Consider the following 22,459-nt stretch of genomic DNA (forward strand, 5'->3'; position numbering starts at 1 on the left):
GCACTCTGAACACCCATCAGAATTAAGATGATTTGAGAAAACAAAAGACAGGCAAAAAGCTAGAGTAAGTGAAGCTTATAGTAAATATAGCACTTGTGCACTTCATGGTGCTGGAAGGTCTGAGGCTGGTGAAGTCTGCATACCTTTGAGGGAGCAGTTTGTCACCAGCAAGATAGCCAGGCTTATGCAGCTCCTTGTTGAAATCTCCATGTTTAGATTGGACGGCATAGGAAGCCAGCAGGACAGCAGTCTCTGGAGGGCAATAGATATCATCATTCAAGATGCCCTCCTTCACCTGGAGGAAAAAGAGGCGCTGCGTGATGTCCTGAATCAGCTCCTCTGACACATCCTCTGGGTAGAACTTGGCACGGAACTTGAAGAGCAGAGGGCTTTCCTTGCGTACATCCTGTGCGGTCACCTGGAGTGAGAGATGGCACCATCCAGTTTTAGAACTAGCTGGCTGAGTGGAGCAGTGTGTAATAAAATGGGAGTAAAAGACAGGCATGTTCAAAAAACACTTCCTTTCTGACACAAAGCAAAAAACCATGAAGTATCCTCCCATTGAGCAGTTCATTGGAAACTGCTGAGTTGGTCCAGTCTAGCCAAGATATCTTGTTTAGCAACTACAAAATACTATTGTAAACTTATCAGTAAGTCACGCACCACAGAGTTTTCTAGGGATGGCACCACACCAGGAGTCTTATTCACCATATGTATTACACATGGATAAAGTCTCTTCCTTGATCCACCACACTAGATCTGCCTGGATAAAGCACAGGATAACTGTAGGCCAGGAACAGCAGATTGGCTGGCATATCTATACGCTGTAGACCTAGCTACTCTGGAACAGTCAGCGCAGACTAGCCAAAAATAATAATAATAAATAATATCAAGGTTCGGTATTCAGAGTGGCATACAAGAACAAGTGTGAGGAGCTGACCATCCCATCCAGCTGAGGACAAGAGTCCAGAAAATAATTTAGTGCATTTGTTCTAACCATTATCAAGTGTACAAATCGGATAACCGGGCATATACCTTTTTATTAAGTTTCAGCCATGTTGAGAAGCCCTTGGTGTCCTGATATTGAAGTCCAAAAAACCAGACCTCTCTCAGCCCAATTGTCTTCACAACCTGGAAAAGAAGAGAGCAGTGTGTGCATCAGTAACTGTCACAGCTGACTGGCCACAGGCTCACTGGTTACCTGGGAATGTGTTGGAGTGGTGTAGTATAAGGTAGGCAAGTTTAGAAAACAATCAAATAAACCAACTTTCACCTGTTGACTATGGGGACAGGGAAAAAGCTATCCTTGTTCACTCCCTGCACTCCATACCACTTCTGCAGAGTGGTTTATAAAGAGAGATAAGAGAGGTCCCTAAAAAGTTTGCCAAATTTGAGGTAGGGTGATGGTAATTAAGGTAGGCCAAATTGAAGCAGGTGGTAACAGAATGCCCTATGCAGCTCTGCCGGTGCAGATCACTACCACTCTGCTGCATCTTCTTACATGCCCCCTCACTCTCCCTGAGTGAAGGCTGCCAGTTGTACAATAGTTTTCTGATTAAGACAGACACCAATTAAGAACTAAACACCTATCAAACTCACCCCAGATGCCTCCTAAACCTATCTGAAACAGGACTCCTGCTGGGAAAAGCTGGAGCAACCCTAAATTGATACACTAAGATTTTGGCACCATAGCAAAGGCCAGGGTTTCTCTTGTATGTAGGTAGATTCCAGAGAGTTTGCAGGTGGGAAGCTATACAGCTTAGACCCCCTACCTTTTCCTGGTCTGAGTCTGGATAGCAACAGTGCAAATGCTGAGATACTAGCCATTCTCACAAATGAGCAAGGAGGACTGCAGTAAGGAGTGATATATGCTGGTTGGGTAAGGCAATGGCAGATACTACAGGAGTAGACAGCATATGCCTTGGCTCTAGTTCCAGAACCATCCCTCATTTTTTTTTACATGCAAGGGTCCTATTTTTGAGCATAGCATGAACCACTCTGCTATGGACCAGAGAGTCAGTCTTGTTAACTGCCACATGCCTTAAGATTTGCAAAGCACGCTACCTTGTATGTAAATGATGCCTACCCATACCCACCCGCTGTTTAGTTGCTCCACTGAAGTGAAGTGCACTGCTTTGGGTAAGGCAGGACAACAACATGCCCCTTAGACAGTGGTGAGCCACCAATACAATAAATAAACCCCGATGCAAGGATCTCTCTTCCGTCATGCACCTAGCACAAAGAAGGCTTCACAAAGCTATTGTAGCATTCAGTGTTAGAAGCCTGCCAAAGGTGGAAAACTACTGCGGTAATGCTATTTCCTGTCAGAGGGTGGGGGTTATTTGTGATTGTGAACAAACCAACAGAACTGAACTTTTTGATAAGCCAGGGACATGTTATGGGCTAAAAATTCCTCTATAGGCAACCTTCCTGAAACTTTGTCATCTGGCTTCCAATCTGTACTCTACACTTCAGGAAAACCAGACAGATATGTCCCACTCTCCCCATCATCTTCACTAGCTTCTTAGCCAGCTGATTTTACACACCTGTCTTTCAAAGTAATTTTATAAAATTATGACCCCCAACAACACTGCAGCCAAGTGTCTCAAGACTGCTGGCACTCATTCCAGCCTACCTGTCAGGCTTCAGATTTACTCACTTCCCTGAGACTGCCTGCTTGCCTCCCTGGGCCTGATGCCTCATCTGTTGGGGAGGAGCAGTGCTGACATGATCTCCCCCCCTCAAATCACCTCCTCTTTTAATCTCCAGGAAGCCCTCCGCTCCATCCTGTTTTTATTGCTCTAGGTGTGCAGCATACCCGGAGATTTGTATTACTGGTTTTATGGCCTGCTTGTAAGAGCAGAAGAGATGCTGGATCTGAGAACAATGCTGGGTCACTTACTGCTTTGCTACCTACCTGTAAACACCTCTCACTTTTGCTGTAAGTATTTATCAGACTTGGTCTACAATTATGACAACTATATCAGAGATGTGAAAAACCTATACTCCTGACCAACACAGCTATTCTGACCTAGTGCCTCCAGTATAAAAACAGAAAGATTGATAGAATGTGTCTGTCAACCTTGCTACCATTGTTTGTTTAGGTGGATGGTGTTCCAACACAGAAGGAAAATCCCTTCAGTCAGTGTAGGCTGTGTCTACACTGTGGGGTTATGCCAGCATAATTATGCTAATATAGCTGTGCCGATATAGCCTCTATATGGGTCCCACCCTGAAATCCTCCCCTATGCACCAGTCCCTCCAACTTCAGTGGGATTTGTCCAAGTAAGCACTGCTTGCTTAAGAGTTGAGGGATTGGTCCAATGGTTTGGAGTAGACTCCTAGGGACGGTGGGTCATAGGAACATAAGCAAATGTTTGAGACAGGCAATGGAATACGTTGCTAAACAGACCTTCCGAAGTGCATTTAATACTGCAGGCCACTATACAGCTTATAAGTGTGTGGGGCAGGGGAAGGAATGGATCTGGAACACAGTTAAAAAGAGCTCTGTTCTCAGGCATCATTAACATTTGAATAGGATGGTGGCTCACCCCCACTGCTGCATGTGTCTGCTTGCCGCAGTTTCATTTGCCGACGGCTTAAGCCTGGGAGTTCAGCATGCTGAACTGCCAAAAAGGAACCGAACGGCATCACACTGAGGCCATAGCACAAAAGGACTTTTATTCCACAGTGGAGAAGTCTGCACTGTAATAGCAACAGCAACAGATGGGACAAAAAGGAAAGCCAGCTATGCAAACTCAGTATCTTTATAAATCTTATTCCCTCCCTGCCCAAAATATAACTTTTTTGCAAAGTTATACCGACACTATGCTACACAGAACCACATAATTAGTGCTATGAATTACATGAGCTGTAAAGCCAAGCATGTTCTGGCTTGCTAGACCAGGTCTGTGCGCAGGCTGTACGTAGTCATTCATATCTGAAATCGCTTTCCAACCAGATGTGCATGCTGGTAGCCTCTACCAAATGCAAAGGCAAGTAACTCCCCACTGCATTAAAAAAAAATTTTTTTGTTCCATTTTGCAAAGGGAAAACATCAAGGCAGAGACTGATTTCTACAGCTGCTAGAAGTCTGCCTGGCAGCTAGCAGCCTGATTACTAATCTACTTTTGTTAAAGGGGTATGCAGCATTTGCAGATTTGCTGAACTGTTTGCCTGTGGAGCCTCACACACAATTCTTGGCAGTGAGCAGCACTGGAGGGTGCAAAGGGACAAGATGCATAGGGCTGTTTTGAGGATGAGGGACAATGTATTTTAAAGACAGCTGACTGTATGCAGTATTACAAGATTACTTTTATATTTATAGCCTTACTTTGCAAGTTGAACAAGAGAACACTCTTTTCTCCTCGCCAGGCAGAATATTAAGTCAGGCTGACTAACAGAACTCTGGAGTACAATACAAGGAATTTATTCATAGATTTCATGTTTTTGATCTGCCTATAGGATGGTGGAAAGCAGTGTACGGAGAGTTCAGGCAATCCTCAAGATTCCAATTATGGTTTCATAACCAATTAATATACATTTAAGACCCCAGCTCAGGTACGGTTCATCAAGTGGAACTCTGGATGCCACAAGTAAATCCCAGACTGGAGTCGTGTCAAGCCTTTTCCCACCTTATATTGAAATAACCACACTCTAGGTATCTTTGCACTCATTCTTTGAGTGAATCTGTATTAGCACACTAGCAATAACATTCTTAAAGATGCATGCAAGTTTTCTAGGGCAGTGTTTTTCAAAGTTCAGGTCGTGACCCAGTACCGGGTCACACCATGTAAGGCACTGGGTCACCTTGCTCAGCATCCAGGGACCCTAGTGGCTCTGGTCAGCACCACCAACCGGGACGTTAGAAGTCCGGTCGGTGGTGCTGCCAGCTAAGGCAAGCTAGTGCCTACCTGTTCCGACATAGCACTGTGCCCTGGAAGCAGCCAGCAACGGGTCCAGCTTTAGGCAGGGAGGCCATGGGGCTCCACGTGCTGCCCCCACCCTGAGCACCAGCTCCACTCCCCCATTTGCCTGGAGCTGCTTACATGCCTCTGCCTAGGAGCTGGACTGCTGCTGGCCACTCCTGCCTCTGCACTGCTGACCAGGAGCTGCCAGAGGTAAGTCTATGCCCCCAGCCCCCAAACCAGAACCCCTTCCTGGCCTCACCCCAGAGCCTTGACCTCCTCATGCACCCCAACCTCCTGCCCCAACCCTGAGCCCCCCCAAACCCAGAGCCTGAAGACTCTTCCAAGAGAGTAAGATTTCTTGAAAGAATATCAGATTTCTAGCTCTCCAGTCTAAGAGACCAGAAATGGGAGACACTGAAGTCTTGTCAGAGGTAGCTTGTCTCAGGTAGTTTCTACTAGAGCTCCCAAGTCAAGAAGGCTTGGACGGACTTCTGGTTGGGGGTCAATGCACAGTATGTGGCCAGGAAGAGGAATGGGGGAACCCTGCCAAGCTTCCAGAAATCATATGATAAACAAGCTGGGCTTAAATTCAGCTGGAGCCATCCAGAGCAGAGCTCCAGTGAGTATTTTCAAACCCCTGGAAGCCCCAGCAGCCACTCTCCCTTGTGGGGCTGAAAGCCCAAAGACCCCCACAACACACCCTGCAGCTGAAACCTGGAGCCCTGAATGGAGGAGGGGCAGAGAGGTGCAGGGGGCTCTGGGATAGAATCTGAGAATTTAAGTCCTGGGAGCAAGGATCAACATAAACCAGACCTGCACTTCCCTTTAAGCTTCACTGTTACTACCTCAATTTTATTGCAAGTCTCTCAACATGGTGAGGTTTTTTTTTGTTTTGTTTTTTAAAAGCCCAAGCTCTGAGTCACAGGATGACGACAAACCCCACTCATTTAAAAACAAAGTTTCAGCCCTCAGAAATGGAGAAAGAAACGAAACCCTAAAGGGTCAGATTCCAGAAAGCAAATCAAGAACCCCAATTTTTCCCTCCAATCTCATGATTTCTGGAGGGCCAGACCCAAGACTAAATGTTTGGATTTGGCAATAGTGAAACTTAATTCATTGAAAAAGCTTTGGATGTAGAAAAAAAGGACTTCATGTTTATCATTGTTTCATATGTCATGAAAAGGGAACAGAAAATGCTTATTAAACGCATGAAGTTGGCTAGTTTCACTGTAGCCTTTGCCCTGGTATTCTAGCTTCACAGCAGTACACGCGCGCACACACCCCTAACATACCACATCCAGCAGCAGCAGCATGGTGAGAAGATTTGTTTAATGCTCTCAAAAGTCATATTAAACTTTTACTCTGTGCCAGTAACTACTTGGTTTTCCAGGGTTCTGTAACTACAGAACCCATCTTCCTGTCAAATCTAAACTTAAAAATTTAGTGATGAAGTTGTATATCTAGAATTCCTGGTTGTGAAGGCAGTCTTCAGAATAGTTTATTGCTTTTAACAACAACAAAAAGTAACACTGTACTGGTTTTATTCCTCCAGTTTGATTTAAATGTAGACCCCATTTAATTTTACAGAGGCCTGAAGCATAGCTACTTAAGTATCAGACAAAGCAGCTTGATGACAAAAAAAATTTACATCTAATGTGTGCGCATCCCCCCAAAAATAGGTCCTGCATTTAAGTCCACATGCTTTAAGACTCAATTTTTAAGTCTGAAAACAGCATGAGTAGTTCTAGGAAAATACAGAATGAACCAGAATCATATAGAAGAGAAGCATAATTATATATAAATTAGGCAGCCCATGAGCCACTACTCTAGTGGTAACCTTCAAATACCATTAAAAAGGGCCCAGCTTTCTTTTAGCTAGACAGACATGGACCACTGAGAAGACACCTAATAAGCCCTCCTCCCCATCCCTGGAAAAAAGAAAGTACTCCTCCCAAGGTTCTGAATTGCCATAGTATAGGTTTTAGAAAGGGTTTTGTGCAAGATATACATGTTGCTTGGCACTAGTCTAACTTCATTCTCTTGGCCCAAATCTACAGCCAAGATAACATGCTCCAAGAACAATTTGAGAGGGAAAAATGGATAATCTCATTTTCTGGTTTGAGCAAGATTAGCTACAAAGCTTCCCTCTAAGAAAACAATTCCTGGCTCCAGTCACCCTTTGGAAACAAGTTTAATTCTGCATAAAGTTGGCTCCTGAAGTAAAATGGCAAAACCACATTTCCAGAAACATTTCAACACCACGACAGCCACAACCACCCTTAGCTGCAGAAAGGAGATGCATTCCGGGGGTGGGGGGGGGGGGGTTGAGGAGGAAGGGAGAGAGAAGAGAAGACCTGATGAACACAGTGTCCATGGAATCCCATCTTTCCCTTATGGGAATGCCAAAAGGCATTGCTAACTTCAGTCTAGGAGGCTAATGCATTAACCACTCTACCAGCCCTTTAAATGCTGCTAATATTTCAAGGAAATATTTCAGAGGATACTTGCTACTGCTGAGTGCACCTCCATTAGCATCTCACAGTTTACTTGTGTGCAGTATGAAAGCCTGCAAAATGTATTCCATAAACCGCTTGATTGGGTGAAGTGGTTTTTTCTATGTAGCCAAGTATGAGTAAACAGATCTCCCTAGGGGTAAACTGTTGTGGCTAAAACCATTGCTCCCTAATAGCAACCATGAAGAAATCAAAAAAATATATAAATAATTTAATAAAATAGACTAGACTCTTCCTACTTCTATTTAAAGTCCTGGTTTGTCAGCAAGGTGGCTTAGAAGCAGAGTAATGTGCATTGGAAAAATCTCAACTATACATATAAAATGATGCGTCTAAATTAGCTGTTACCACTCAAGATCTTGGTTATTGGGGATAGTTCTCTGAAAACATCCACTCAATGTGCAGCCTCAGTCAAAAAAGCAAACGGAATGTTGGGAAATTAAGGGATAGATAATAAGATAGAAAATATATTGCCCCTATATAAATCCATAGTACGCCCACATCTTGAATACTGTGAATTGGAAAAGGTTCAGAAAAAAGGGCAACAAAAATTAGGGGTATGGAATGGCTGCCATATGGGGAGATTAAAAGACTGGGACTTTGCAGCTTGGAAAAAACATCTAAGGGGGGGGAAAATACGATAGAGGTCTATAAAATCATGACGGGTATGGAGAAAGTAAATAACATTTCCTTATTTACTCCTTTCCATAACAAGAACTGGGGGGGTCACCAAATGAAATTAATAGGCAGCAGGTTTAAAAACAGAAGGAAGTATTTTTTCCAGACAAAGCACAGTCAATCTGTGGAACTCCTTGCCAGAGGATGTTGAGAAAGCCAAGACTATAACAGGAATCACAAAAGAACTGGATAAAATTCATGGAGGATAAGTCCATCAATGGCTATTAGCTAGGATGGGCAGGGATGGTGTCCCAAGCCTTTGTTTGCCAGAAGGTGTGAATGGGAGACACTTGATTACCTGTTCTGTTCATTCCCTCTGGGACACTTGGCATTGGCAACTGTCAGAAGACAAGATACTAGGCTGGATGGACCTTTGGTCTGACCCAGTATAGCTGTTCTTAAGCATTACTTCATTGTTCTAGGATCCAGGAGTCAACTCAACACCAGCCTGCTGAGGATCCAGTACATTATGGGCTCTTTCCCCATTGAGATGGATCTTGATAGGCTCCACATTTGAGCGTGTGCTAGCATCTGCTCATTGCTGGGCATCAAGGACAGTGAGCACTCTGAATAAGATGTGGTCACTGGCCTACAAGGGAGAAGAGGACATTTCAGCTTCAACTCCTTAGAGTTTATAGCTTTCCGTTACAAGCCAAGTTTTCATCTCCTCAATGTATCTTCCTCGAAAAATATTTTTTCTGAAGCATGCCATAAATCACCTGGCTTTGCTAAGAAACTTGAAATTTTTTTTTTTTTTTAAATAAAAGAGTCCTACAACCTTTGTTTACTTTAAAGTTCGGTGGTTGGTTTTGGAATTACATGCAGACTTGAACCATTAAAACTTGGACCTCAAACCATTAAATTTGGTGCTGAACTGGCTGTGTTTAAGGATTCCACAGGGGTAAGTTTGTGGAAGTTGTACTGTATGAGCAAGCTGAAGCTCAAGATATGCTAGTTAAGACAGCTGTCCTTTAGGCAGTCCAGCGCACATACCTACTGGATAAGTAGCGCCAAATAAACAGGGATGTTACCATTTGACTTGACAAATGTGTAAAAAATCCTGAAATGAAAAATTTAATGAGTTATGTTTGCAGATTCAAGAAAAATTAGAATACTGAGATTTGAAAAATAATTCTAAAGTCAAAAAATTTTGAGTTTATGAATATCCAAAGTTAGCCATGCCTAGGTTCCCAAACTAGGGATTTGATTGATTCACTACATTTTTTGTAGTCATACACCTGTGCACAGAGGATTTAAAATGCTCACAAGTCTGGCATCTTCTGTTTTGATGGTGTTTACCCTCACTTTACATATCATGTAATTATTACCCCACATTCCCACTCACCATGGCATGTAGTTATGGCAATACCTATTTTCTTCACTTCATATGGCAGATGCTATACAATGGTCTAGGAGTCCCATGTCTTCTCCAGAAAATATGGAACACAATAAAATATGATGTGGTGGTATTAGGGCTGTTCTAAACTTCAAAAGGTAGATGTAGTAAGCTGGACTGTCCAGCCAGATCAAGGATGGATCAAGATAAATTCTTCTGGGAGGTACATGGAAGAGCATCAGCGTTTCTTACTATCAAGCAGAAGATTTATAGAGCTGTTTACACAATATGGGAGAGGAATGTTGTGGTCTGACCTAATAAATCAGAAGTGTTATTGGGGTACAATAGATGCAGAGGGTTTGACTGTGGTGAATAGGTAGAGGGTGCATATAGATACAAAGCCAGACATAAGATTTTGGGGAATCAAACTGATTTTCTAGACTTAAATGTTTCTGCTCCAAGCAGAGGGAGGGGTGTGGTCCTAAACTGCCACACCATGTTCAATTAGGGAAGTGAGTCAATTTTTAAATATTTCCACACTGGTTACAATTCCCAACTTCCTATCTGTAATGCAGGGCTGATCCTCTGCCTGGAGGCATCAGTTGCCACTTTTTAAGTGTTCACCAGTAGCTGATGGCTGCTGTCTCCTCCAAAAAGTAGTTCCAGAAACTGCAAAGCCTGGCTAGGGAGCCACTGCCAGGGCTTTTACAAAAGAAGTGTGATGTGGGCTGTACGTCCAGAGGAGATGATAAAACAGGAGGAGAAAGAAGTAGACTAAAACAGGATCAGAGATTACTAGGTGCTCAACAGGTCAAAAGTAGAGCTGCTCTGTGGGTTGGAGGAAAAAAAAAAGTCTGTGGCAGAGTAGGGCTGGGGGAAGTGGAAAGGGACTCTGCAGGTCTGTTTTGAGATTTGGCTGTATGGTGTTGTACAAAGTCAAGGCATGCAAAAGACTGAATGTGTGTGATTTTTTTATTTCAAGCAGCTTCCACTTAATGGTCTCTTATTGCTAGTTCTGTAGGTAGTAAACAAAAATTCCACCAGCCTAAACACAGATTTCTTTGAACAAGACTATCTGGATTTAAATTCTAGTTAGAGAAGTCCAGCCTGTGCACCACACATTCAAAAGAAAAAAAATAACCCAGCTGTACCAGGAAGAGCTCCTCAGACACAACCAACCAAGTGAACTACTGCATCCGATGAAGTGAGCTGTAGCTCACGAAAGCTTATGCTCAAATAAATTGGTTAGTCTCTAAGGTGCCACAAGTACTCCTTTTTCTTTTTGCGAATACAGACTAACACGGCTGTTACTCTGAAACCTGCTTCCTCTCTGTAACCACATAGTAGTTGGAGGTAAAACAAAATGTAGCTGGTGGCATCTATGGTAGGAAGAGGGCGTCAGAGGAAACATTTAAGAGGGAGGGAGAAAGGGAAGAGATTGGGGTAGGACTCCAAAGCAGTTTAAAGGAACAAGTTACTTACTGAATTTGTAGTTTGTCTATCAGAGAATCATTTACCCCCATCTATAGTTAAACAATTTAAAAATAAAGCAATGTTCTGCACCATATGTAGCAGTATTAAGGGGGCAGACACCCACAATGTAACAGTTAAGTATTAAGCGTCTCAAGCCATGCTATATTTTACTCTTTAATCCACATGCAATGAGGGGGGGAGGGGGAAATAAACTGGTGTTGATGTTGCAGTCTTCACACTAATCCACAAACCAGGGAAGTTGCCATTTCACAGGTGCTTTACAGACCACTCCAGCAGCAGCGAAGGAAGAACCAGGCAAGGGGCTAAGCAGAGTGATGGCAGCAGAGCCCCTTGATTGACCCGTAGCTCCATAACTAAGGGAGTGTCTACACTGGCAATTAAGAGTGCTGCAACTTGCTCGCTCAGGGGTGTGAAAACACACCCTCCAAGTGCAGCAAGTTTCAGCACTGTAAAGCGCCAGTGTAGACAGGGCCCCAGCACTGGGAGCCGTGCCCCTCGTGGAAGTGGGTTTTTAAGAGCGCTGGGAGAGCTCTCCCCCATCACTCTCCTGCAACCACACAAGCCACATTAAAGTGCTACCGTGGCAGCGCTTTTAGTGTTGCCAGTGTAGATTAGCCCTCAGTAACTCATTTAATCCATAAATTCTAAAAGAGCCTCCCATCAATTGTCTGTAGAGTGTTACAGTTTCACTATTCAGCTGAAAAAAGTGTTGACATTCAGAGGCATCTACAGCAGCTGAATAATTAGGAAAAAACCTCACACAATACTGAGACCCTATGGAACAACATCAGTAACTAGGACTGGTTTATACAAATGGCTATATGAACCCCCAGCTGACCATTTGCAACTGAAAATTGTCTGTTCGTGCATGTATGTAATTTTCGTAGTTCTATACTTAAGTCAGGCATACAATTGCCCATGCACCCAGAAAAAAAAAAGCCAGATATTAGAGATGTACAAAAGGCTGCAATAAAGCCCATCTGCAGCTGTTAGAGACAGGCAAGGCAGAAGGACTCATGCATCTCTTGGGTGGATCAATACATCAAAGTAGTTGGTTATAGAAATAACAGCTTAAAACTAGTCTCCCCATTACAGGAAGAGGCAAGCAGGAGAGTAGCCTTTACAGTCTTGGGCTGCTCCGTAATGGAGAAAGCCACCTAGTTTACTACTGAACATTTAACAGAAGTTGAATAGAAAAAGGAGGGGGAGTTTAACAAATGTCAGCACTTAAAAATAAACGGCTGTGAAACCATCTCTGCAGCCAACCACACACTACACCCTGCTCTAGTGAAGCCACTGTTTAATAAGATGAAAGTCATGGGAACTAACTGTCAGAATTAGTTCAATTCATATTTGAAGTGATTTAAAATGAATATAAGGTAACAATTTTTTGCTGCACTTTTACATAAGGCGAGTATGGTAGCTAGAAAGAGAAGAGGTCCAATGAACTCACTGGCAGGTCAAATATACATAATGTAGGGCTAGCTATACACAGGCTGCACTTGAATGTGGTTGAATGAAGTCAGCTGCACACACTACAATATGTTCATATCCATTACAGTTGTGTATCAGAAGGTTTGATCACAAGTTGGATACTAGTTTTGCTAAGTTTAGTAAGGTATGAGAAGAACAGCTCAACTCAGATCTAACAATTCCTACCCTCAAAGTCTCATTTACTCTCAAATGAAAGAAAGAAAATGCCAGTGCTAGGAGTCTGTTTGGAACAGAGCAGAAAGTTACCCCCCGTCCTTGTCATGGCTCCAGGGAGCATCAAGATTAGGCCTGACGTCATGATATCCATACACTGCTTCAGAAACAAACAAACTGCAGGCTGGCTTTATCAGTTCAGGCAAAAAAGTGTTTCTCAACAAGGTGCTGAAATAGATGTGGCTGCCAGGAGCCATGCAGAAGTGACAGCTGACCCAATTTTATCCTAAGAGCATGCCATAACTTAAAGCAGCTAGTACAGCTATAAGCCTAGAAGTAATTAACCAAAGCCAGAGCACTGTAACCTGGTTCCATCGGTTCCAATGGGTCTTACCCATTGTACCGAAAATCTCTTCGGACAAGAAGCAAAGCAGGATGAGTCTTCTATTCACAGGCAAAGCCAAAAGGAAGCCTCAAGGCCCATGTAATGGCAAAGCAAGAGTTGCAGCTGAATGTGCAGTCCAAAATGTCCATTAGTAGTAGCTGTGGAAAGAAATGCAGTTCTGCACTGCACCATGTGTGTCATTTTACACATAAGTTACAAGATATGCCCCCTACCATAAAAGGTCTACAGTTCAAGTTAGGCAGCATGCAGACAGGGTGGAGAAATGACTCCAAGTTACTTAAATATGCAGTTGTGGCTTGGCACAGGTCTACAACAAAAAAAACCTAGAACTACTAGGCGAGAACAGGAGAAAATGGTTAGCTGCAAGAAGTGAACTTTTAGGAAAAACCACTTCATTCTTTATGCAAGTGCATTAGATCAGGTGCAGAGGATAGAGAGCAGATGTAGAGGCTCTTTTTTTTTTTTTGGGGGGGGGGGAGAATACATCAAGTGCAAAGGAAAAGACAAAGGGATCAGAGAGGCAAGGTGATTGGCAAAGCACTGCACAAGTGGTGGTGAAAGAGGATGACAGCAGAGCCCAGCAGTGCAGAACTGTAGTAGGCAGAGGTATTTGAACTTGATGTGGAAGCACGAGAAGGATTCCAACCAGAGCTAACCAAATCAGACATGCAGGGACGATTTGGCCGCAGTCCACTGAATGAGGGCACAAGTAGTATTAATAACTGAGCAAAATACCATGAGAGGACAGCCCTACACCCATTTCATGCCTCTCCCTTCACCACCCCCTGCCAGGTTAGATCATTTGATAGAACTCCAGTATGTAGTTTCCAAAAATTCCCCAATTGAACATCCATCATGAAGCTTGTTCCATGCACATCGTTAAAATTCTCTACATCAGCAGCTGCAGCCAAGCTCTTTGGCCTTTCTGGTTATACTTATCAACTCACTATTTTACACTGTTATATTCTGAGCAACAGTTATAATATTCCAATATAGCCCTGAGCTCATTTGCCATGTTTGGGTTATAATGCCTGATGGTACTTTTCATGACAAGTGGTTCTCTGAACCAGCTTAAATACGGTAGAACCTCAGAGTTACAAACACCAGAGTTACAAACTGACCAGTCAACCACACACCTCATTTGGAACCCGAACAATCAGGCAGCAGCAAATATAGTACAGTCCTGTGTTAAACTACTAAAAAATAAAGGGAAAGCAGCATTTTCTTCTAAAGTTTCAAAGCTGTATTAAGTCAATGATCAGTTGTTAACTTTTGAAAGAACATAACGTAACATTTTGTTCAGAGTTACAAACAACCTTCATTCCCGAAGTGTTATACTGTACATTCAACAAAAACCCTGACCCAACATTAGGGCAAGTGACCAGTAAAGCAGCTCTCTTTGTAAGCAGCCACACTGAGGTTGACATGTTTTGACTGGGTACTTGTCATTTGGTTCCCCATGCAGGTGAAACTGGGCATAAGGGTGCTAGAACAATCTTTTCCTCACTCTAGCCTCCCCAGACTGTGCAAACCTCTGACGAACTAACTAAACCATTTTCAACCAGGGCAGTCTTTCCAGGCTAGAACATTTGGTCAAGAAACAAAAATAAATACGGAATAATCAGTCTTATTTCAGGACAGGAGCAGTACGTTTCCTATTGTTACTGAATCTGAATGGCATATTTCCTTTGCAATCAAACTTCCCCCTTCTGCAATTGTCCAGAGACAGTTTTTGAATGCCAGGGCAGCATTAGGGGACAGATTAGATTCTTTATCAATGCACTGATGTAGCAGCAGATTCTAAAGTTCCTCACCCCTCCTGACGTTCTGTCTGCAGTAGGCCGAGCTGCTGGAGGGAAATCTTGATACCCATAAATGCAATGCCTACTTCATCTCACTCCTCAGAGTGTTTCTAGATCGCTCACTTTTCCTTGGCAGAACCTTCATCTTCCCAACCCAAGAGTTTCCATTTGAAATCACTGTTGTTCTGGAGTCCTTTGGCTAAACGGTACTTTTTCAGTACCTAGCCCCCTCACTGTTCCTCACCCCCAGGACCATATTCCTAGAACTACCACACAGAGTCACCAGAGTGAGGCGGACATGCACAGCCGTCAAGGACTACATACACCACTTCCACATACTCCCTGGGGAGTGAGCAGCAGGAGATTACAAATCAGACAGACAGTCTTCTAGATGGCAAGATCACCCAACTGTCCACATATTATGTATTAACCAGATATGGCCTACTGGGAAGCTTTCAAGAATCTTCTTTGCCCTTGTCAAGCCACAAAATGGATGGACACCACCATCTAGTGCAATTTCTCTCCTTTATTAATTTTAGTATATCTGTATCTGACAGCTATAATGATAATGCAGATAATTGAAAAATGAGAACAGGAGGAAAGGTAGCAGAGGAACTGTTCTGTATCCTGGCTCTGATGTATTGTGGAAACCCTTAGTCATATGCCAGTGTATTTCCCTCTCCTTGAGGGTCAAATTACCACTCATTCTTTGAAATTCTTCCATTAAGATTTTAAAAGTTTAACCCACGAGTGAAGCTTCTACACAGTTTTAAGATTCAGCCTTCTAATCCTTGAAGATCTCGTATCTTGACTCAACTATGCAAACTATGCATAGTTTGGGGGCGCGAGAGAAGTAGGCCCTTTAATAGCTCAGGGAATGGAGAGAAACCAGAAACAAAAAAGGGAAGTAACAGAGGCAAGCAGAAAAATGCTTCAGTCTTGACAAAAACAAATTCTGCTCAAAAGTAGTAGTCACTTTTGAAAATGTTGGCCATCTAGATTTAACTCATGTTTTAGGCACCTACCAGAAATGGCCCAATTTTCAGGAGCACCTAGCATGGCATAGCATTAACATGTCAGCTGTGGATGCTCAGTACCTTTGGATGAATGTGTGCCGGACCATTTCAGGTGTCAAAATATTTGGGGACCCAGGTAACTTTAAAAAAGCCAGTGCCTAAAAACAAGCTACATTGGCCAAAATTCTCAAAAGCCAACGATCCCGCTTTCTCTCTGGGCTATGAATGAAAAAAGAATGTTATCAATTATTAAAAATTAGAAGGTGTATATGAAGAATGATAGATGCTTCTCAAATACAGACTTATTCACGGTAAAGACTAAATTCAGCATCAGTGCGTGCTTTGTGGAAAAGTTCTGCCGCCCTGGGAGCGCAAAGCCATCAAAATTGCAGACCCACATGGAGAAGATTTGGAACCCCCTATTCTCATTGGTTAGGGGTTACAGCTGCAAGAACATCAACTGAAGTTAGTGGTGTGCTTGCTGAGTAGCACCTTACTCTGTGTGGTTAGGAGTATTAAAGCCTGACCCTTGAACAGGAGACATGGTGAACCCCCCCCCCCCCCAAAAAAAACCAAACACACAGTATGACAGTAGTTTCAAGGGAAAACACTTTGAGAACATCAAGCTCTTAATTCATTCTGCATCTGGCATCTCAAGGGCTACTGCTGAATGATGGAATAAAATTAACAGTGCAGTGTCCCTACCCTTATTTGTGTACACTCATGCTCTTGGGTTTCAACAATGTCATTTCTATGGACCATGCAACCGCTATATTTAAAAGGTGGGTCACAAGGTTAAAAGTGTTGGAGCTACTGCTGTTCAGTAACATGCTAACAGTCCATGCAAGCCCTCTGTAAGTCAAGACTTTGGTTTACTCACTGAATATCTTGAGGTACTGCTCCATGACAAAAATAGCATAATCTGTCAAACTATTCCTCTAAATTGCAGCTTTGCAGTGAAGCAGCATCAGAAGAGAGAAAATTTACTATCTGAACATTCAGACCAGTCTAGTGTTTGAAAGGAAAAAACACCTTTAAGTGACCTTGCGGTACAAAATTAAGCTTTCTGGTCCCAAATGAGGTAGTCAGCTTTATGGGGAAAGTAGCCATAATTGATTTTTCTTTCCTCACTAGCCCAGATGCAGTGCAAAGGCTGGCCCCAGAATGTCTAGGGTTTCTTGTGAACCACACCCATGTTAAACATACACATGAAGGAATCACCAGGCAAAAGTTAAAGAAAACGAAAATAAGACTTCTTGTTCACAGAGACTCTTCTGCACGCAGCCAACGCCTGTGATCTCTTCCTCCCTCCACCTCTACTGCATGCCACCTCCCCCAACGGCAGCTCGACAAAGTCCCCACTGTCTACAAGACATGATTGCATCACTCTCCACAGGCTGAACAGATGCTCTGAGCAGCTGGGCAGTAGCCTGGATAAGGCCTCTGGGATTACAGTTGAGATGTGTAATGGAGTCTGTCAGTCAGTTTCTCAACAGCTGCGATTGATAATGTCCATGGCTTCACAGCTTCACGTTTGGGCTGCGTATGTCTCCCTGCTTCTGTTTAGCCTGAGTTGAGAGGGGAGGAGGGAGGGGGAAATCCACCCTGCCAATAAGCGTAGAATGCAGAGGAAAGCCAGTCCACCAAGATAAAGACAGCTGAATCTAGAAAGTGACTTACAGTAGTAAGAACCTCCTTGTCAAACTCTGGCGCACATTATAGCGCACATCATTTCACTAAACTCATTTGCTGAAACTTGTACAAAGAGGAGTTTTTATTTTGAAAAGGCACAACTCTCACTCTTTCAAATGCCTCCTAGGGGCTATTCCTACCAACACACCTACAATAAGCTAACTAATGATGGTAGGGAGAGAGGTGATTCAGGACAGTTAATATTTTTAAAAATAAAGTGTATTTTAGCCTCTCCCCTCCTCTTGGTATGCAGTTTGCCCAAGAGTGTAAGCACTGTGGGGGCAGATATAGCTCCTGGCACTCTCAGACTTAAAATATACAAAAATGAGGTGGGGGTGAAAACATGCGGTTCCTTGATGCTAGATTCTCTTTTAAAGGCCTCAAAAGAGTAAGTGGCGAGTGTGTGCTAATGGGTGAGGATAGTTATGAAGCGGTGGGGAGCTAGCAAAGTCAGTACTAAGGGCATGTTTTCTGCAGTTGTGTCACCTTACCTGATCAAAGAGCTGCTTCCCTGTGGTGTTGGGCTGGATGGCAAACTCCAGCTCAGCATCCATGGTGGTAACTCGCACACTGATCTAGAAAAAGAAGAAAAAAAAAGTGGTTACAATGGGTGTTCCTAATTGTGTGATAGTATTACAGGGAACATAGGAACTGTCATACATCAGACCAGTGGTCCATTTATCTAGTCCCACCCCCAGTCTACAACAGCCAGTGCTGGAGTCTTTGGATAAAGGTGCAAAAAACCCTTAAGTGGGTAGACAGCCCATATGGGGAGTTTCTTCTTAACCTCCTCCCTCTCGCCCCACCCAAGTCAGTGAATGGTTCATCTCAGTGATGAAACAGGAAGGTTTACATCCCTTCTAACAAAGTTAATCCAATCTAAAAATGTACATGTGTAAAATGGCATATTATAGCTTGTAAACACACATAAAAGTTAGTGCTCTACAGAGGACATGCCAACAGTTTCCATCATATTTAAGAAGGGAAAGCACTTGAAACTGCTGGTTGTCTTCTCTAAAAGCCCACCATTCAGACCAGGAGATCCCACTCATGAGCCTATAAATAGGCTCAGAAATATCAACTGCTCAAGAGGTCTATCAAGAATTATATGGCTACAACTTCCTTTGATTGAGGCAAGTTGTGTAGCCAAAACCCTGCCATGCAAATCTTGGGAGTAGGGAGGACAAGAGTGTCAAGTTTCAGATTTGATAAGATGCAGAAGCTTGCCCACACCTCGCTTCTGTTAAAGAGACAGGATCCTCTGAAAGCATACATGCTGTTCACAAAGCTGTAGGACTGACAAGCTACCCTGTAGTTCTTCTGGACTGCAAGAGGAATGCCTTTCTACACAGTACTCTAAGATTTCATGTTCAACAAATAAATATACTGTAGATTGCTGTAGGGAGGTCTTGACCCTACTAAACCTTTGACAGGTGGGGCAAGAGCGTAAGGATTTGAGGGCTATGCAGTGTGTAAATTTGTGGTGTTTTATGTCTGGGAGGGAAAAAACCACACACATTGCTCACAGTAAGAATGGGGCCGCCCTAGTTTGGATTTTGGGACTGGGAAGGGGAACAGCCTTCAGTCCCAAATTAAAGGTGCATTAGAGCCTCTATTAGACTATATATTCTAGGGACTAGATTCTACCCCCCATGAAAACTGCTTGAATCCTGTAGGGTTTCTCTATGCCAGGGGTTGGCAACCTTTCAGAAGTGGTGTGCCAAGTCTTCATTTATTCACTCCAATTTAAGGTTTTGCGTGCCAGTAATACATTTTAACATTTTTAGAAGGTCTCTTTCTACAAGTCTAGAATATATAACTAAACTATTGTTGTATGTAAAGTAAATAAGTTTAAAATGTTTAAGAAGCTTCATTTAAAAAAAAAATTAAATTAAAATGCAGAGCCACCCAGACTGGTGGCCAGAACCCAGGCAGTGTGTGTGCCACTGGGGGGGGGAAATCAGCTCACGTGCAGCCTTTGGCATGCGTGCCAGAGATTGCCTACCCTTGCTCTACGCACTTAAGGCTAGGTCTACACTAGCACTTACTGCAGGATAAAGTTAAGTCACTCAAGGGTGTGAAAGAACCACCCCCAAAAATGACAAGTTATGCCAACCTAAGCACCATGTACATATCGCTATGTCAGTGGGAGAGCTTCTCCCACCAGAGCTATTACAGCTCAGAGGGCTAGAGTAGTTAAGCCAATAGGGGAAGCTCTCTCCCATTGGCTTAGAGCGGTTATATTATGCAGCTGCATGGCTGTAAGCTCTAGGGTAGCCACAGCCTAAGGTGGGAAGGGTTCCTCTTTGAATACTACTGTATGACTGAGCTGTGATTCCATTCAGACCTCTCTGGAACATCTATCAAGATACTAATTCAGTGCAGAGCTGCATTTTCCTTTGTTAAAAGGAGATTTCTCCTTGTAGATTTGAGTGGGGGAAAAAAATTCCTGCTTGAAAATGGACAGGATGAGTTACAAGAATGTCAGTGAAGCTAATGTTAGGACTTTCAGTAGCAAAAAAAAAAAAAAAAAAAAAAAAAGGGGGGGGGGGAGGGGGAGACAAGTTGTTTGAGAACCCATTTCTGTTTGCATATCTATCCGTTTATATAGAAGGGAAAAAACCTCTAAGACCTATGTACATTGTGCTTCAAGTATTTTTAGCTGGGTGGGGAGGGTACTTTTAGAACAAACTGTGTTCTAGTATTCTCCCATCCCAGACACCCAAACCAAATTTTCAGGATTATGCAAAACAAGATACCCAATGTATCAATGAGAATACAGAGAACTGTGCTATGGTTACCCCTGGCTTGCCAGGAGTCAAACTGTTTTTTAAAATACAGATACCAGCTGTCATCTTCAAGATGATAGACCCTTCCCAACTCTCCCTTTAGCTCTACCAGCCCCCTCCTAAAGAGGGACAAGACACCAAGTGGGTTGGCTTTACCAATAAAAATTCAAACTCAAGTTTAGACTAGAGTTGTTAACCATGACACTATAGGCCAAAAAAGCAAGAGTCAGCAGAGAAATGTTTGAGGAACCACCCAATACAGCTATGAATTAAGCTGGTTCAGAGTAATTTGTCTACCTAGACAGGTTTCATCGCTACTAACATACCATTTCCTCTGCTAACGAGATAGCAGTACACAAAACTAAAGAACATCTGTGGAAAGACAGGAACAAAAGGCTTTGTCTATTTAATGCAGGAACTAGTCTAATCCTACATTTTACATACAGGAGAAGTTCACTGTGCCCAAATATGCGCATTTCTGAAATATCTCCTCAACAGGCCAATTCCCCCACTCCCTGGGATAATGCTACGGCAGAATAAAGTGCAAGATGCCAGCATGGTTAACTGTTCCATCACCATGCAGTACGAAAAATATTTGAGTCAAGCCTTAAATTGGCCTGTTCCGCCTTCTTTGGCTGATTTATAATACAACTTTAACCCTACATTTTTGTAGTTCCTGTACAGCATTCAGTGCTTTGTTAGGATATCTTGAAATATCCTCACAGGCGGCTCTTCTAGAGATTCTGGGTATCTACATTGGCTCTACTTATTTGTCACCTCCTTTAGCATGGTATCAATCAGTTGAACACCACTGTGAACAGAACAATTGGCTAGTAAAATACACAGTCTAGCTAGGCATTCTTGTGTTGCCAGCTGAATTAAGTAGCCAGGAGGCATGCTGTCATCTGCAGTTTTTCCTCCCTTGTTAGTGGCACATATGGACAAGAACAAGGATATTTGTTTTTTTAAAGAGTCAACTGTCAGACAGGTTACACAATTCAGCCACAATGGTCTTTTGAGTACTATCCTCTGCAACGACTTAGTCCTCTTCTCCAAGCTTTACTACTATTGGTGCTGATCACTGGTGGAGGAGCAATCATTTCACCCTCTTTTTTACAGGTTAAAAAAGATGACTGCTGGCCAAGGACATTCTGCTTGGGCAAGCGAGTTAGGCTGATATCAGAGACAATGTTGGCTTTGACACTTCAGCCCACAGTTCCAATTAATAAGGAGAAGACAGAATGTAGCATCTGTGGCTGGTTCTTTATATCCTGGGACAGAATAATATTTTAAAAAGTTGCTTTCCAGATCAGGCCTTAAAGTGAAGCGGCCTTGATGGATGGTAGTACCAGTCCTACATCCAGGATTCTATAATCTTTTAAACCTATTTGTGCCCACAGAGTTAAGATGCAATGCTCGACACTGCTACATCACAGTAATTGGGCATGCAGTAAGGGGCCTATTTTTACTTCAGTGCATTTAAGCCTATTCTACTACCAATCTGTTCAGTATATAAAAATCTTTAAGAATCTTGTAGTACTGAACATAGGTAACTATTTGAGTTAAATATTTGCATTTTCCCCACTCTGAAGGTTCTACCAACTCTTTCTGCTCAAGCTGAGTTAATTAAATGAAAAAGATTAGAAGCAGGCATAAAATCTTGAGACCTATGCAGTTCTGCTTAATTCAGTGTACTGTATATAGATTCCAGTGGCCAGTTTAAATTGTGAGATAAGTAGGTGCTCTGTAAAGCCACCCCTAAATACAGTGGGGCCTCACTTGTCTGCACTAATAATTGAGGGAACTACTGAATAACTGAATTTTGTGAGTTAGCAAGAAATCAGAAGGAGAGCGCTTCTTGTGATCTATTAGCCAAATAGCAGCAATAGTGCAATTGGTTTCATTTATTTATAATCTCATACTATGCTAGCCAGCATGCTGTATTAAGTTTTGCAAAGATAAATATGGTACCTCACTACAGTGAAACATTTTTTCAGAGAAGCTAGTTTGTGTCCATGTGTTATTGGGTGATAAAAGGATTAGCAAAGTTCTACTGTTTAAAATAGAAGTGGAGTTTCTCTTTATTAACCCAGTAAGCAGATAAAAGGTCAGGCTTGTTACACTTATAAAGGAGGATGGGCACATGGCTCATGTTTTAAAAGTATGGTCCCTTAAT

At 42.8% G+C, this 22,459-nt stretch overlaps 1 protein-coding gene across 2 annotated transcripts in view; it reads right to left on the bottom strand.

Annotated features, from left to right (window-relative positions):
• MSN (moesin) overlaps window positions 1-22,459 on the bottom strand; it is a 73,138-nt gene that overhangs the window by 11,573 nt on the left and 39,106 nt on the right. For both annotated transcript variants that reach the window (XM_074962384.1, XM_074962385.1), the window contains exons 2-4: window positions 17,986-18,069; window positions 1,036-1,131; window positions 144-418 (exon numbers count right to left, since the gene is read on the bottom strand). In XM_074962384.1, coding sequence (XP_074818485.1) covers window positions 144-418; window positions 1,036-1,131; window positions 17,986-18,069 — 455 coding nt within the window. The remainder of the gene's footprint in view (window positions 1-143; window positions 419-1,035; window positions 1,132-17,985; window positions 18,070-22,459) is intronic.

The sequence above is a fragment of the Natator depressus genome, chromosome 9 (genome assembly GCF_965152275.1).
Source record: "Natator depressus isolate rNatDep1 chromosome 9, rNatDep2.hap1, whole genome shotgun sequence".
In the NCBI taxonomy this organism is placed as follows: domain Eukaryota; kingdom Metazoa; phylum Chordata; order Testudines; family Cheloniidae; genus Natator; species Natator depressus.